Consider the following 13,497-nt stretch of genomic DNA (forward strand, 5'->3'; position numbering starts at 1 on the left):
GGCAACTTTGCCCCGATATATCTCAGGTGTTTTTAGTCAAACTGAAATGATTCTTTTCAGTTGTGGTATGTAGATGTATCCACGTTCCGAGTCGTGGGTAGGACAACTAGGAAATGTCGGTTTGGGTCGATTTCTGGTTCTGATATTATCATTAGCTTAAATCGATTCGCACAAATTTATGAGTGTTACAAGCCTAGACTTTGGTATGAGAGTAGCATCACTTCCATCTGTTACCACAGATGTGCAGGTGCAGAGAACTCTACGACCTCTTATAGGTGCCACGGGAGGTTTTGGAGCTGCTATTTTGGAAGGTACAACAGTAAGAAACGTTTTGGTATAACGTGAAACACAGAAAGAACTAAGACATACGGATAAGGAATGGGACGAGCTTGCGATCAAACCCACGACCTCCTGCTTATAGGCAGAAGCGGTAGCTACTAGATCACTGAGGTTGTCGCCTAAATCATTGCACATTTTACCAACATTGCCGCTAAAAGCATAACAGTTACTGTTCCATGTCTATCCATATCAACATGAGACAGATATGCTTGTGGCAGCAACTTAATCAGTTCTAAAAATAATCAGGACTTGAAAAGATCTTTACGAACAGAATACTTACATAGGGGGAATGACGGCTTTGGCAGGTTTTGTTCTATTATTGTCAGGGTGGTTTTTTATGACTGATTATGCTCAAATTTGGCCTAAACATTCTTTGCATAAAATTTGATCAACAAAAACCCCTCTGATAATAATAGAACAAAACCTGCCAAAGCCGTCTTTTCCTCTAATTTAAGACATTTTCTACGATTAGGATTGCTAAGAAGTATGGCATACATGTTTAAAGGGTTATTGAGTCGAAATTTGCATAAATATGCAATGGGTTCAATTAATTTATTGGATTTTTCTTATTAACATTCAGAAATGGTCATGGATCTACCGATTCAAAGCGGACATCAAAGGAATCGTATGATTGTCTAAGAATCTATATGGGAGCTCAGAATTCATTACGAAGCAGATCTGTTTTCCTTCAGTTTTCAATTAATCTTTTGAGGTTTGTAGAAACCTTTTTTCGGTGGGCTTCTAATAATCCATTTAAACGTACTTTATCATAACTTTCAAAATTTTCAATTAATCGCATTTGCTGATTCCAACAACTATTTTTTTACTTCTGAAAACTTTTAGACCAAAGTTATTTTTGATCATTTGGTAATCTGGGTTCGATCATTTAGTAGTTTGTCAATAACTCACCCCAGAGGCTGAATTTCAAAATGTGTAGTATGGTGAACTTCTAGTGCGAAGGTTTTCTACAACTCTGCCTAATAGTTTCTTGTTTGCACTAGTTGCAGCAACTAAAATTAAATGATTGATATTTTGTTATTATCTATTATAAGTTACTGCAACTATAACGCTTTAACTTCGTTATCAGTGGAATTCAAAGAATGACTTGTTAGGCAGAGTTGTAGAAAAACCTTCACGCTAAAAGTTCAGCACATTTTGGAATTTAGCCTGTGGAATGAGTTAATAACAAATTACTAAATGATCGAGAACATTATTGTTTTATACATCCTAAGCGCTTTCGGGATTATAAAGTGCCTAAAGTCCTAAAGAACAATCAATACTCTATTTCTTAGAACCCCAGAAACGCCTTTAATAATTCTGAAGACTCATATTAACATTGAAATCACCATTTGATAACACACAGATTCTTGCCAGTCAATGATTTCATAATATGACTAACATATTATGTTATTACTATAATCACGGGTAGGACAATGCTTTGACTTTCCCACCCAGGCAAATTCATGTGTAGGACATGTCCTACTTGTCCCACCCACTCCCGGCGCCACTGATAACACATGTCATCATACCGTTTAATAATTTCTCATACTTTCAATCGATGTACAACGAACGCTCAAAGCCGTTCGTTGACATCAATGAAGTCTCAGCAATTTTAGTCCGAGACCTCAAATTGCAATGCACACATTTTTAGTGCCACTTACTAAGTTGTGCTGGCTCCAATGGCCTTCTCTAATTACACTGGCTTCGACTGTCTCCCGTAGGTAAAATTGTATTTGAGAATCGCTAATAAATTCATTATTGTTCTAACCGTACATTGATCAACACATTATTTGTTCTTGGTGACACGGGTCCCAAAGTTTCACTACACAGTTACAAACTGTAGGATATCAGGATTTCGAAAACGACTTCAGATTGTAATTCCGAACATTGGCCGCTGAGAATTCATTCTGAATTCCCCCAGGAGTTCATTCTGAATTCCCCGAGGAGTTCATTCTGAATTCCCCCAGGAATCCATTCTGAATTCCCCCAGGAATCCATTCTGAATTCCCCCAGGAATCTATTCTGAATTCCCCCAGGAATTCATTCTGAAGTCCCCCAGGAATTCATTCTGAATTCCCCCACGAATTCATTCTGAATTCTTCTTTGAATTCTTTCTGAATTCCTCCAGGAATTCTTTCTGAATTCCTCCTGGAATTCCTTCTGAATTCCTCCACGAATTCCTTCTCCAGGAATTCCTCCACGAATTCCTTCTCCAGGAATTCCTCCACGAATTCCTTCTCCAGGAATTCCTCCACGAATTCCTTCTCCAGGAATTCCTCCAGGAATTCATTCTAAATTCCTCCAGGAATTTATTCTGAATTCCTCCAGGAATTCATTCTTAATTCCTCCAGCAATTCATTCTGAATTCCTCCAGGAATTCGTTCTGAATTCCTCCAGGAATTCATTCTGAATTCCCCCAGGAATTCATTCTGAATTCCCCCAGGAATTCTTCTGAATTCCTTCAGGAATTGATTCTGAACTTCCCCAGCAATTCATTTTGAGTTTCCAAAGGAGTTAATTCTGAATTCTTCAAGAAATTCATCCTAAATTCCTCCAGGAAATTATTCTGAATTCTTCCAGGAATTAATTTTGCTTCCCGCCCGGAATTCATTCTGAATTTTCCCAGGAATTCACTCTGATGTCCCTCAGGAATTCGTTCTGATTTCCCCCAGGAATTCATTCTGATTTCCGCCGGGATTCTTTCTGAATTTCCTCAGGAATTTATTCTGAATTCCTTCAAGAAATTCATTCAGAACTCGCTCAGGAATTCTGTCCGAATTCCACCAGGAATTCATTTTGAATTCCCCAAGGCATTTCTCCAGGAATCACTTTAAGAATGCCTTGTTGGAGTTCCTTCAAGAAATCGCACAGAAATTTCTCCAAAAATTCTTCTTGAAGCTCCACCAGTCATTCCTACTGGAGTTTCTCCAGGATTCCCTCCTGAGTTTACCAAGAAATTCCTCCTGGGATTCCTGCAGAGATTCTATATGTGGTTCATCCAGGATATCTTTTTGGAATTCCTGCTGGTGTAGCGACCCTAAACGCCATGCAATAATCATAATTTTTCTTCTATATTTAAAGTATGTCATATAAACGAACGAAAGGAAAGATTGGACAGGTTTGAACCTGTCCATTTATGTTTATCAAATAGCAACCGCTGTTGAAAAAAAACATCGGATATTTAAGTATAGGCAAAACTTGGCGAATAAGCTGGCCTAGAAATAGTAGCTGACTCAATTATTAAATAATTGTTTATTTAGAGAGTACGAATGTTCTCGGAGCAGAATGTCACATGAGAGTAAATGTAGGTAGCATGCAACATTCTTCAACATTATTGAAAATGAGAAAAAATTGTAAACAATAGCCAGAGTAGTTATAAATAACGTTTTTGTAAATAAAGAAGGGAGTCGGATTTTGGACTTGGAGTTGGCAAGTCACATCAGAATTGTTCGAGTGTTTTATTTTTTAAATTGTGATGACTGTTTTTCCAGAAAACTAACCGCTCGAGCGCGTGCAATTGGTGACAGCGGTAACCGCTAAAATTTGGCAATGGAAACGCCGTTTCGAACTGTCTAGTAGTTATAAAAAAATCGAGAAGACAGAATGGTTGAATTTCAAAGTGAAAAAGTTCAAAAGACACTTAGTGAAATGAAATTCACATCCAAAATGTGTAAAAAGTGAAGAAAACTATGATTGTGCACATCAGAATAGAAACTTAAAATGTGCGAAAAAGGACAAAAAAATCAGCCATAATGAACAAAAAACTCGGCCAAATTAATTAAATTCCATGGAGCAACGGAGCAGTAAAAAAAATTGCGGTATAGGTGAGTACATGAATTTCGGGCTTTTCGAAGCATTTACATGTAATAATAAATAAAACATTTTTATTTATAAATACCATAATACAAGTATCCTCAACAAATTATGTACTATTAAATACTCACACTCAATAGATGCCAAGCCCAGAGACATTTTAATTTACATTATATAAGTTATCAATAAGTACGATTTAGCAAATAAATATAAATATAATAAATTTAAAACAATATGAAATCTAGTTAAGCGCATAACTATTATAATTGGAGACAAACTAAAATATTAGCAAGCATGATGAAAAAAAAACATTTATTTAAATAGTATACAAAATAGTCAATAAATTCAACTGAAATAAGTACAAAGAATGGAATGATTGATACGTTTACAATTTTAAGGCGTATATTATATGTTTTAATACAACGGATGAAGAAGGCAACTAGCATAAACAGTATAGTCAACGCATTAATATTTAAATTTAACGAACCTACATTTACAAGTATAACAACAGCATTGCCGGAAAGCTGTGTAACACGAATCAACTATTACTTCTATTAAAGCTTGTAAAATCTATGGGGAAATACAAAACATTAACACGAACGAGAATATAAATGGGACACCCGCTGGGGTCTAAAACAGGGGCACTATGGGAAAACACAAAAAAAGAATGATAAATCCAATACGGATGAAAATTGGTAACCTGCTGGGGTCTAAAACAGAACAACTATGGGAAAATATGGAAGAGAGATAATGAGGGAAAATAAAAAGGCAACATGTAATGGGATATAAAACATATATTGTTGAATAGCTGAAATACAAAATGGTATGGAAAAAGAATTTATATTAAAAGTTTAATTGATTCGTTGCGAGAAAAATTAAAATGCAAAGTTAAACAGTAATTTAAACAGAATGATTTATTACAAACGTATTTACAACTGATGATAAGTGAGAAAGCATTTTAAAAAGATAATGGATGGCCATCCAGAATGAAACAGATAATAATATATGTAAGAATATGAGATCAACTTAAAGATAAATCAGGTAATATAAATATCAAAATTATTATATGAAAGACATATGCTAAAAAAAAAAGAAAAAAGGGAAATATGAGGAACTAGAAGTTGAATACAGGTATGAGAAGACAACAAGTAAAGTTAAAAAAAATATATGTGACGACGAGAACCGGTCGGCGCTCAACCGTTAATAGTGAACTGCAGGGCATATACTGTGTTCGACAGCTACGCAGTGGAAAACGTCAACGAATGACGAACTGTCATAGATGTCACATGAAGCAGAACGTCAGTGACTATGCAAATTTGGTATTTATAGATTATTGTACTCGATCGGCCAGTAATTTTCCAGTTATTAATAGTATTCCGAAATATTTGAGAATTTACTACAATATTCAATATGTAAGTGTAAAACCTTAAAATTAAATTACCTTAAAACTATTATTATTACTCACTACCTAAAATTTGTTATTATAAAACTGAATTTATTTCTCTAGTTGCAATACCAACACCTATTCTAAAAAAGTTAAACCTAGAGGATTAGTAAGAGATACTGTTAAAATTGTAAGTAAACTGAAATTGTAAGGCTAATTAAATGAACTTATAATAAATTTATTACAGCTAAAGCTGTCCCAACCAACTACGAGTTTATCGGTGGGCTGCTAAAAGAAAACAGTTTCAACATCCTTTAGAATTTTAACACCGCGAAGACAATGGCGGACAAAGGGAATGATTCGCAGGTGCCTCGAAATTGCGCAACATGTTCTAAGCCCGATGATTACGACAACATGGTGGCTTGTGACTCCTGTCATGATTGGTTCCATTATTCTTGTGTCCATGTCGATGACACGGTTCAGAATCAAGTTTGGCAATGTGCATCCTGCGAACTCCTGCATGATTCTAGTCAAACACAGCTACCACAAGCTTCTGAGGAAGAAATGGGAAAAGGAGGTGCGAAGCCCAAACCTCCAGCGATGCAATCGGTAAATCTGGCGGTTCCGGCGAAGAAAGCAGGAATCAAATCTTTGGCCGGAAGCAAAGGTACGCGGAAGTCGAAAAAAGGAACCGTTCATCAAAGCATTACCTCAAGTACCCAGAGGCGATTGGAATTGGAATTAAAGGCTGTAGAAGAACAGCAAAAAATACAAGAAGAAGAGCTGACTGCACATAAGGAGCTTCAGGATCTCGAACGGAAGCTTGAAGAAGAATTACGGGAGAAGGAGTTAGCGATCGACGCAAAACGGATTGCTGAAGCAAAGGCCGCTATGAAGAAGAGAATATCGGATGAACGTGAGTTTCGGATGAAGCAGATGGCTATTAGAAAGCACTCAGAAGAAGAGAAGGTGAGATTGATCCGGCAAGCTTCCGAATACGCCAGCAGCAGGAGCAGTTCGGTCGATACTGGTGCATGTTCGAAGTTCAAGGTGGAGAACTGGTTGAAGACGCAGCAGACAATGGAACCAGTTAAGGAGTTAGCGCTAGCAATAAACCCTAGTGGTGCTTCAAAGCAAGTAGAAAATACTAACCGTCAACAATCCAATATTAGGACCGCTAGGAGCTCAGGCCTTCCCCCCCTAACACTACCAAATAAAGCTGTCTCTCTTACGAAACCATTTTCCTCACAACATCTTGTTAGTCAGGTGATTCAAGAACAGCAAGCTCACACGAATGCTTTCGTAAAACGACATTTCGTTGATGAGTTTGAGCAACTGGGTGTGGGAGATGCAAATGTTCACGTCAGTAACCATGCCCTGAACTTGTTTGTTGGCGAGGTCAATTGTAACGATGGCTTGGAAAGACGGAACAATATTTGTGAAGTGCAATTGCCTAAAGATAGTGATCATCAGCAGCAAAATTACTCGAGAGCAACAAATTCTCCCAGCATGCGAAGTATAGGTGACGTGCGACGATGTGAAGCAGCAACTGGTCAAAGCGCAGCAAGAATTGGTGACGGGAATAGACCATCGGTGCCGAATGGTGATGCATTCACCTACCACGGACGCGGCAGTCTAGAAGAATTCGTAGAAGGCCCAACAAATCGACAATTGGCTGCTAGGCAGGTGATGGGGAAAGATTTGCCTATTTTTTCGGGTAATCCAGAGGAATGGCCGATTTGGATCAGCAACTTTCGTCGATCAACATCTACTTGTGGATTCTCCGATGATGAAAACCTGATTCGACTTCAACGTTGCCTCAAAGGTTCGGCTTTAGATGCGGTTCGCAGTAGATTGCTGTGTCCGGCTAGTGTCCCACACGTGATACGTACTCTGGAGATGCGATACGGTCGGCCTGAAACACTTATCCGTTCAATGACGGAGCGAGTTCGTAGGCAGCCATCTTTGAAGATCAATGACCTTGAGGGAATCATAGAATTTGGCTTAGTTGTAGACAATCTTGTGCAGCATCTGAAGAATTCTGGACAACAGGCACATCTGACAAATCCGTCTCTGCTACACGATCTGGTTGGGAAATTGCCTGTCGACTACAAGATCAAGTGGTCAGCTTATAAGAGTATGCGAGCTGACGCGGATCTAAGTACGTTTGGGCAGTTTATGTCGGCTTTAGTAGAACTAGCATATGAAGTAGCGGATGACTTCCCCTGTGGAGAGAGGACCCCGAAGCAAAGGCAGAAGCCCAATGATCGAGCATTCGTCCAGACGCATTTGGAAACCATCGGGTCATCAGTGAGCCAATCGACCAGCAGCAATAATTCAGGCACTCGAACACCTATGAAACCATGTGCTGTTTGCAAAGCAGAGGGGCACAGAGTCGCAGAATGCAATCGTTTCAAAGTAATGGACATTAGTGAACGACAAAATTTGGTACAACAGAGCGGTCTATGTCGATCGTGCTTGAACTTCCACGGAAAATGGCCATGCAAGACGGCAAAAGAATGTGGTGTCAACGATTGTCGGTTGAAACATCACCCTTTGTTGCATTTTCCAACAACAGAAATTCACGCAGTCGTTTCAACAAGTCATCTGAGTGAGCAATCAACAAGTGATGGGCCTTTCTTCAGAATAATTCCTGTAACGCTCTACGGGAAACATTGCGAGATGAACGTCTACGCTTTTGTGGATGAAGGGTCAAAGATAACGCTAATGGAAGATGCGGTGGCGGATCAGCTTGGATTTGCCGGTCCAACGGAAACTCTAAACTTGCAGTGGACAGGAAATATCAAGCGTAGTGAGACAAATTCAAAACGAATCAACGCTAAAATTTCCGGAGAAGGTTCATCGAAACAGTATCAAATGATTAACGTGCGTACCGTCGGTGGATTACTGCTTCCATCGCAGACAGTACACTACGCGAAAATGTGCAGAAGATACCCACATCTACGAGGTCTACCAATACGTAGCTACGAGAAGGTGTCACCTAAACTCTTGATTGGTCTTGACAACTTGAAGCTCATCGTGCCGTTAAAGATCAGAGAAGGAAGGTGGGCAGACCCTATAGCCGCCAAGAGCCGCATCGGATGGAGCATTTACGGATGTGCTACGACACAAGCATCGACGGTCACGTGTGGGTTTCATTTTGGAGGATGGACCAATCAGGAGCAGGAACTTAACCAATTGGTTCGTGACTATATCACACTGGACAACACCGGTGTAACACATCCTTCTATGATCCTAGAATCCGAGGAAGACAAGCGGGCAAGACTGCTGCTGGAGTCAACTACTCGAAAAATCGGGGGAGCTTTCGAGACAGGATTACTGTGGAAGACTGACAATATCCAATTCCCAAACAGCTATGGGATGGCATTTAAACGGATGTGTGCCCTCGAAAGAAGATTAGAAAAGGATCCGGTTCTCTACGCTCGTGTTAAACAGCAACTTCGAGACTACGAGACAAAAAGGTACGCACACAAAGCAACTCCACACGAACTCTCCACCACTAATTCGAACCAGTGTTGGTATTTGCCGCTGGGGATAGTCCTGAATCCGAATAAGCCGAACAAGCTTAGGATGATCTGGGACGCAGCGGCAAAAGTAAATGGAATTTCTCTAAACTCCGCTTTGTTGAAAGGACCAGACTTTTTAACGTCTCTACCGACAGTCATAGGAAACTTTCGCTTGTATCGATACGCCCTGACCGGAGACATTAAGGAAATGTTCCACCGGTTCTTCATCCGGCACCAAGATCGTCAGTTCCAGAGGTTTCTGTTCAGAGATAGTTCAGATGAGGATCCCGTGGTTTATGTCATGGACGTCGCCATATTCGGAGCAGCCTGCTCGCCGAGTAGTGCCCACTATATTAAAAACCTAAATGCCAAGGAGTTTGAAGCACAGTTCCCGCGGGCAGCAGCAGCCATCACTTATCGCCACTACGTGGATGATTATTTAGACAGCTTCGAAACCATTGAGGAAGCTGTGAAGATCGGCCAACAGGTGAAGCATATCCATGCCGAAGGTGGGTTCGAAATCCGGAACTTTTTATCAAACGACCCAACTATAGCAGCGCGTGTTGGTGAAGAATCACTGGAAGCAGAAAAGAGTATTTGTGTAGAGAAAGCCGAGCAAGTCGAATCCGTATTGGGTATGAAGTGGATGCCAAGCAGCGACACTTTTACATTCACCGTTTCTCTACGAGATAACTTGCAACACGTGCTAAATCTATTGCATATCCCTACAAAACGGGAAGTTTTGCGTACTGTGATGAGTTTCTTTGATCCCCTGGGACTGATATCATTCTATTTGATTCATGGTCGCATCCTGATGCAAGACATATGGGCAATTGGTATCGGTTGGGATGAACCGATCAGTGATGAAATCTTCATACAGTGGAAAAGGTGGATCGAACTGATCCCGGAGTTGAACACTCTTCGTATTCCACGCTGTTACATCAGTGGTTCCACGGAAACCAGATATTCCATGTTGCAGGTTCATGTTTTTGTCGACGCAAGTCAGTCAGCGTATGCAGGTGCTGCATATTTCCGGGTAGAAACCCCAAGGGGTCCAGTGGTCAGCCTCGTAGCAGCGAAATCCAAAGTAGCACCATTAAAACTGTTGACAATTCCACGACTTGAACTTCAAGCAGCGGTTTTGGGCTCCCGTTTGCTCAACAATGTGATCGCCATGCACGCTCTGCCTGTGAAGAAACGAGTATTGTGGTCCGATTCAAACACCGTTCTGGCCTGGATTCGGTCGGATCAGCGGAGGTATCATCAATATGTGGGATTCAGGATCAGCGAAATCCTATCTCTGACGGACGTAAACGAATGGCGAAAGATACCCTCTAAGGAGAATGTAGCGGACGACGCGACGAAGTGGGGAGCAGGGCCGAACATCAAGAGTGACAGTCTATGGTTTCATGGACCAGAGTTTCTTCGGCATGCAGAAGAGTTCTGGCCTGGGAGTGATGATCAGATCGATCATACAGAGGAAGAAATACTGACGTGTAACATTCATGAAGCAATACAGTCGTCGCTGGTTAACCTAAATAGGTTCAGCAAATGGGAGAAAGTACATCGCACTATGGCGTATGTGTATAGATTCGTCAAGAATGTTCAACGTGCTCATCGAAATGAAACGCAGCTCCTAGGAGCATTGACGCAGGAAGAATTAGTAGTTGCCGAGAGATATCTGTGGAAGGAAGCACAAGCTGAATCGTTTGCTGCAGAGCTGGTAATGTTGGAGAAAACGAAAGGAAAGCCAGAGGGAGTTCATGTGATCCTACCAAAATCAAGTACGATACACAAGCTGTGGCCGTTTATTGATAGGAATGGGGTTATGCGGAAACGTGGTCGCTTGGGGAATGCTGATTGGATACCTTTCCAGACCAAATATCCGGTAATTCTTCCGCGACAACATCCCATTACACTTCTTCTCGTCGACTCCTTTCATCGTAGATTTCATCATCGCAACCGCGAGACAATTGTTAACGAGTTGCGGCAACACTATGAAATCCCGAAGTTACGGTCTGTGGTGTTCAAAGTAGCTGAGAACTGCATGACATGTAGAATCCGCAGAGCCATTCCTAGCTCACCTCCTTTGGCACCTCTACCGGTAGCCCGAGTGACACCCTATGTACGCCCGTTCACTTTCGTAGGGGTTGACTATTTCGGCCCAGTGTTGGTAAAAGTTGGACGCAGCAACGTTAAGCGGTGGATAGCCCTTTTCACTTGCTTAACAATCCGTGCTATACACCTTGAAGTTACACACAGCTTATCCAAAGAATCGTGTGTGATGGCGGTGAGAAGATTTGTGTCACGACGTGGGGCACCAACAGAAATCTTTAGCGACAATGGCACAAACTTTCTCGGGGCAAGCAATCAATTGAAACAGGAGGTCGAAAAATTAAATAATCATCTGGCATCAACCTTTACCAATACAACAACTCGATGGTCGTTCAACCCACCTGGCGCTCCACACATGGGTGGAGTGTGGGAACGAATGGTCCGTTCTGTAAAAGTAGCGATCAATGGTATTCTAGATACACAACGACGCCCGGACGATGAAGTACTGGAGACGGTGGTTATTGAGGCCGAAGCGATGATTAATTCTCGGCCACTTACATACATACCACTAGAGTCGGCTGACAAGGAATCTCTCACTCCAAATCATTTCCTGTTAGGCAGTTCCAGTGGGGTAAAGCAGATGCCGGTGCTACCTACCGACTATCAATCGACGCTGCGAAACGGGTGGAAACTTGCGCAGCACTTGTCTGACGGTATATGGAAGAGGTGGATTAAGGAGTACTTGCCGGTGATATCCAGGCGTTCTAAGTGGTTCGAGGAAGTCAAAGAGATAGAAGAAGGAGATCTGGTACTGATCGTGGATGGCGCAGTACGGAACCAGTGGATCAGAGGAAGAGTGGACAAGGTGGTTAAAGGAAGAGATGGAAGAGTACGGCAGGCATGGGTGAGGACCACGAAGGGCGTTCTTCGGAGGCCAGTGGTGAAGTTGGCGTTACTCGACGTCATAGGTAGTGGTAAACCGAATGTTGACCATGATGGTTTACGGGTGGGGGAATGTGACGACGAGAACCGGTCGGCGCTCAACCGTTAATAGTGAACTGCAGGGCATATACTGTGTTCGACAGCTACGCAGTGGAAAACGTCAACGAATGACGAACTGTCATAGATGTCACATGAAGCAGAACGTCAGTGACTATGCAAATTTGGTATTTATAGATTATTGTACTCGATCGGCCAGTAATTTTCCAGTTATTAATAGTATTCCGAAATATTTGAGAATTTACTACAATATTCAATATGTAAGTGTAAAACCTTAAAATTAAATTACCTTAAAACTATTATTATTACTCACTACCTAGAATTTGTTATTATAAAACTGAATTTATTTCTCTAGTTGCAATACCAACACCTATTCTAAAAAAGTTAAACCTAGAGGATTAGTAAGAGATACTGTTAAAATTGTAAGTAAACTGAAATTGTAAGGCTAATTAAATGAACTTATAATAAATTTATTACAGCTAAAGCTGTCCCAACCAACTACGAGTTTATCGGTGGGCTGCTAAAAGAAAACAGTTTCAACAATATATATGTAATATGAAAAAGCTGAATAAATTATAATCGATAGAAATTCGTAAAGTTTGTAAGTATAACGGAAATGTAAAAATATGATTCTAGAAGAACGATATATGAAAGTGATTTTTAAAACTAATTAATATGAGTATGAGAAACTAGTTTTGGGTACCGAGAGAGATTTGCTCGATGGAATCTCTTGTATTAAACCATACCATAAAGAAGGAATATGTGACAGAGTATGACAACAAATGGAAAATTTTGTTTGAGTGCTTGATAGTATGAAGGTTATACAGTTATTTGAATGGACAAGAGGAGACGTCCTCGGAATGTGTGAATATGATACTTGTTGTATGAATGATTGATTGAATATGTAACAAATAGTGACTGAGAAAATGAACAAAACGAAAATCATGAAATATGTGAGAAGGGACAATGTGGTTAAAATGGGGATAAAAAAAATTCAAACTGGATCTAAGTGAAATCTAGGGAAAATCAATATCAAATTGAATTAAAAAAATAGGGCTTTAGACAATTGAAAAATTTGAGAATTGAAATTAAAAAAAAGGTAAAACAAATAAATGGGGGAAGGTAATCATGGTTATACTAAATAACATTTTTTAAATTACTATAGTAAGACTCGTGAAAAGAAAGAGAATTCGGAAATGGTTGATATTATTATAATTATCGAGGTATTACAAACAAGCTGGGTTACTGTTAAATTAACAATTAAAAAAAAAAAAAAGTCCGAGAATTTTGCTTTTTGTTCAATTATACTTTTTGTTAAATTATCGCCTAAATATGAAATATAAACTAAACACGAGGTCTAAGTTTCATTTCAGAAACACG

At 40.2% G+C, this 13,497-nt stretch overlaps 1 protein-coding gene across 1 annotated transcript; it reads left to right on the plus strand.

Moving 5' to 3' along the window:
- Positions 1-8,237: 8,237 nt before the first annotated feature.
- On the plus strand, positions 8,238-12,658 carry LOC134214528 (uncharacterized). Its single transcript, XM_062693890.1, has 3 exons — positions 8,238-12,377; positions 12,473-12,539; positions 12,597-12,658. The coding sequence occupies exon 1, from the start codon at positions 8,264-8,266 to the stop codon at positions 12,167-12,169; it is 3,906 nt and encodes a 1,301-aa protein (XP_062549874.1). The 5' UTR covers positions 8,238-8,263; the 3' UTR covers positions 12,170-12,377; positions 12,473-12,539; positions 12,597-12,658.
- Positions 12,659-13,497: the final 839 nt, after the last annotated feature.

Source organism: Armigeres subalbatus, chromosome 2 (genome assembly GCF_024139115.2).
Source record: "Armigeres subalbatus isolate Guangzhou_Male chromosome 2, GZ_Asu_2, whole genome shotgun sequence".
Taxonomy (NCBI): Eukaryota; Metazoa; Arthropoda; class Insecta; order Diptera; family Culicidae; genus Armigeres; species Armigeres subalbatus.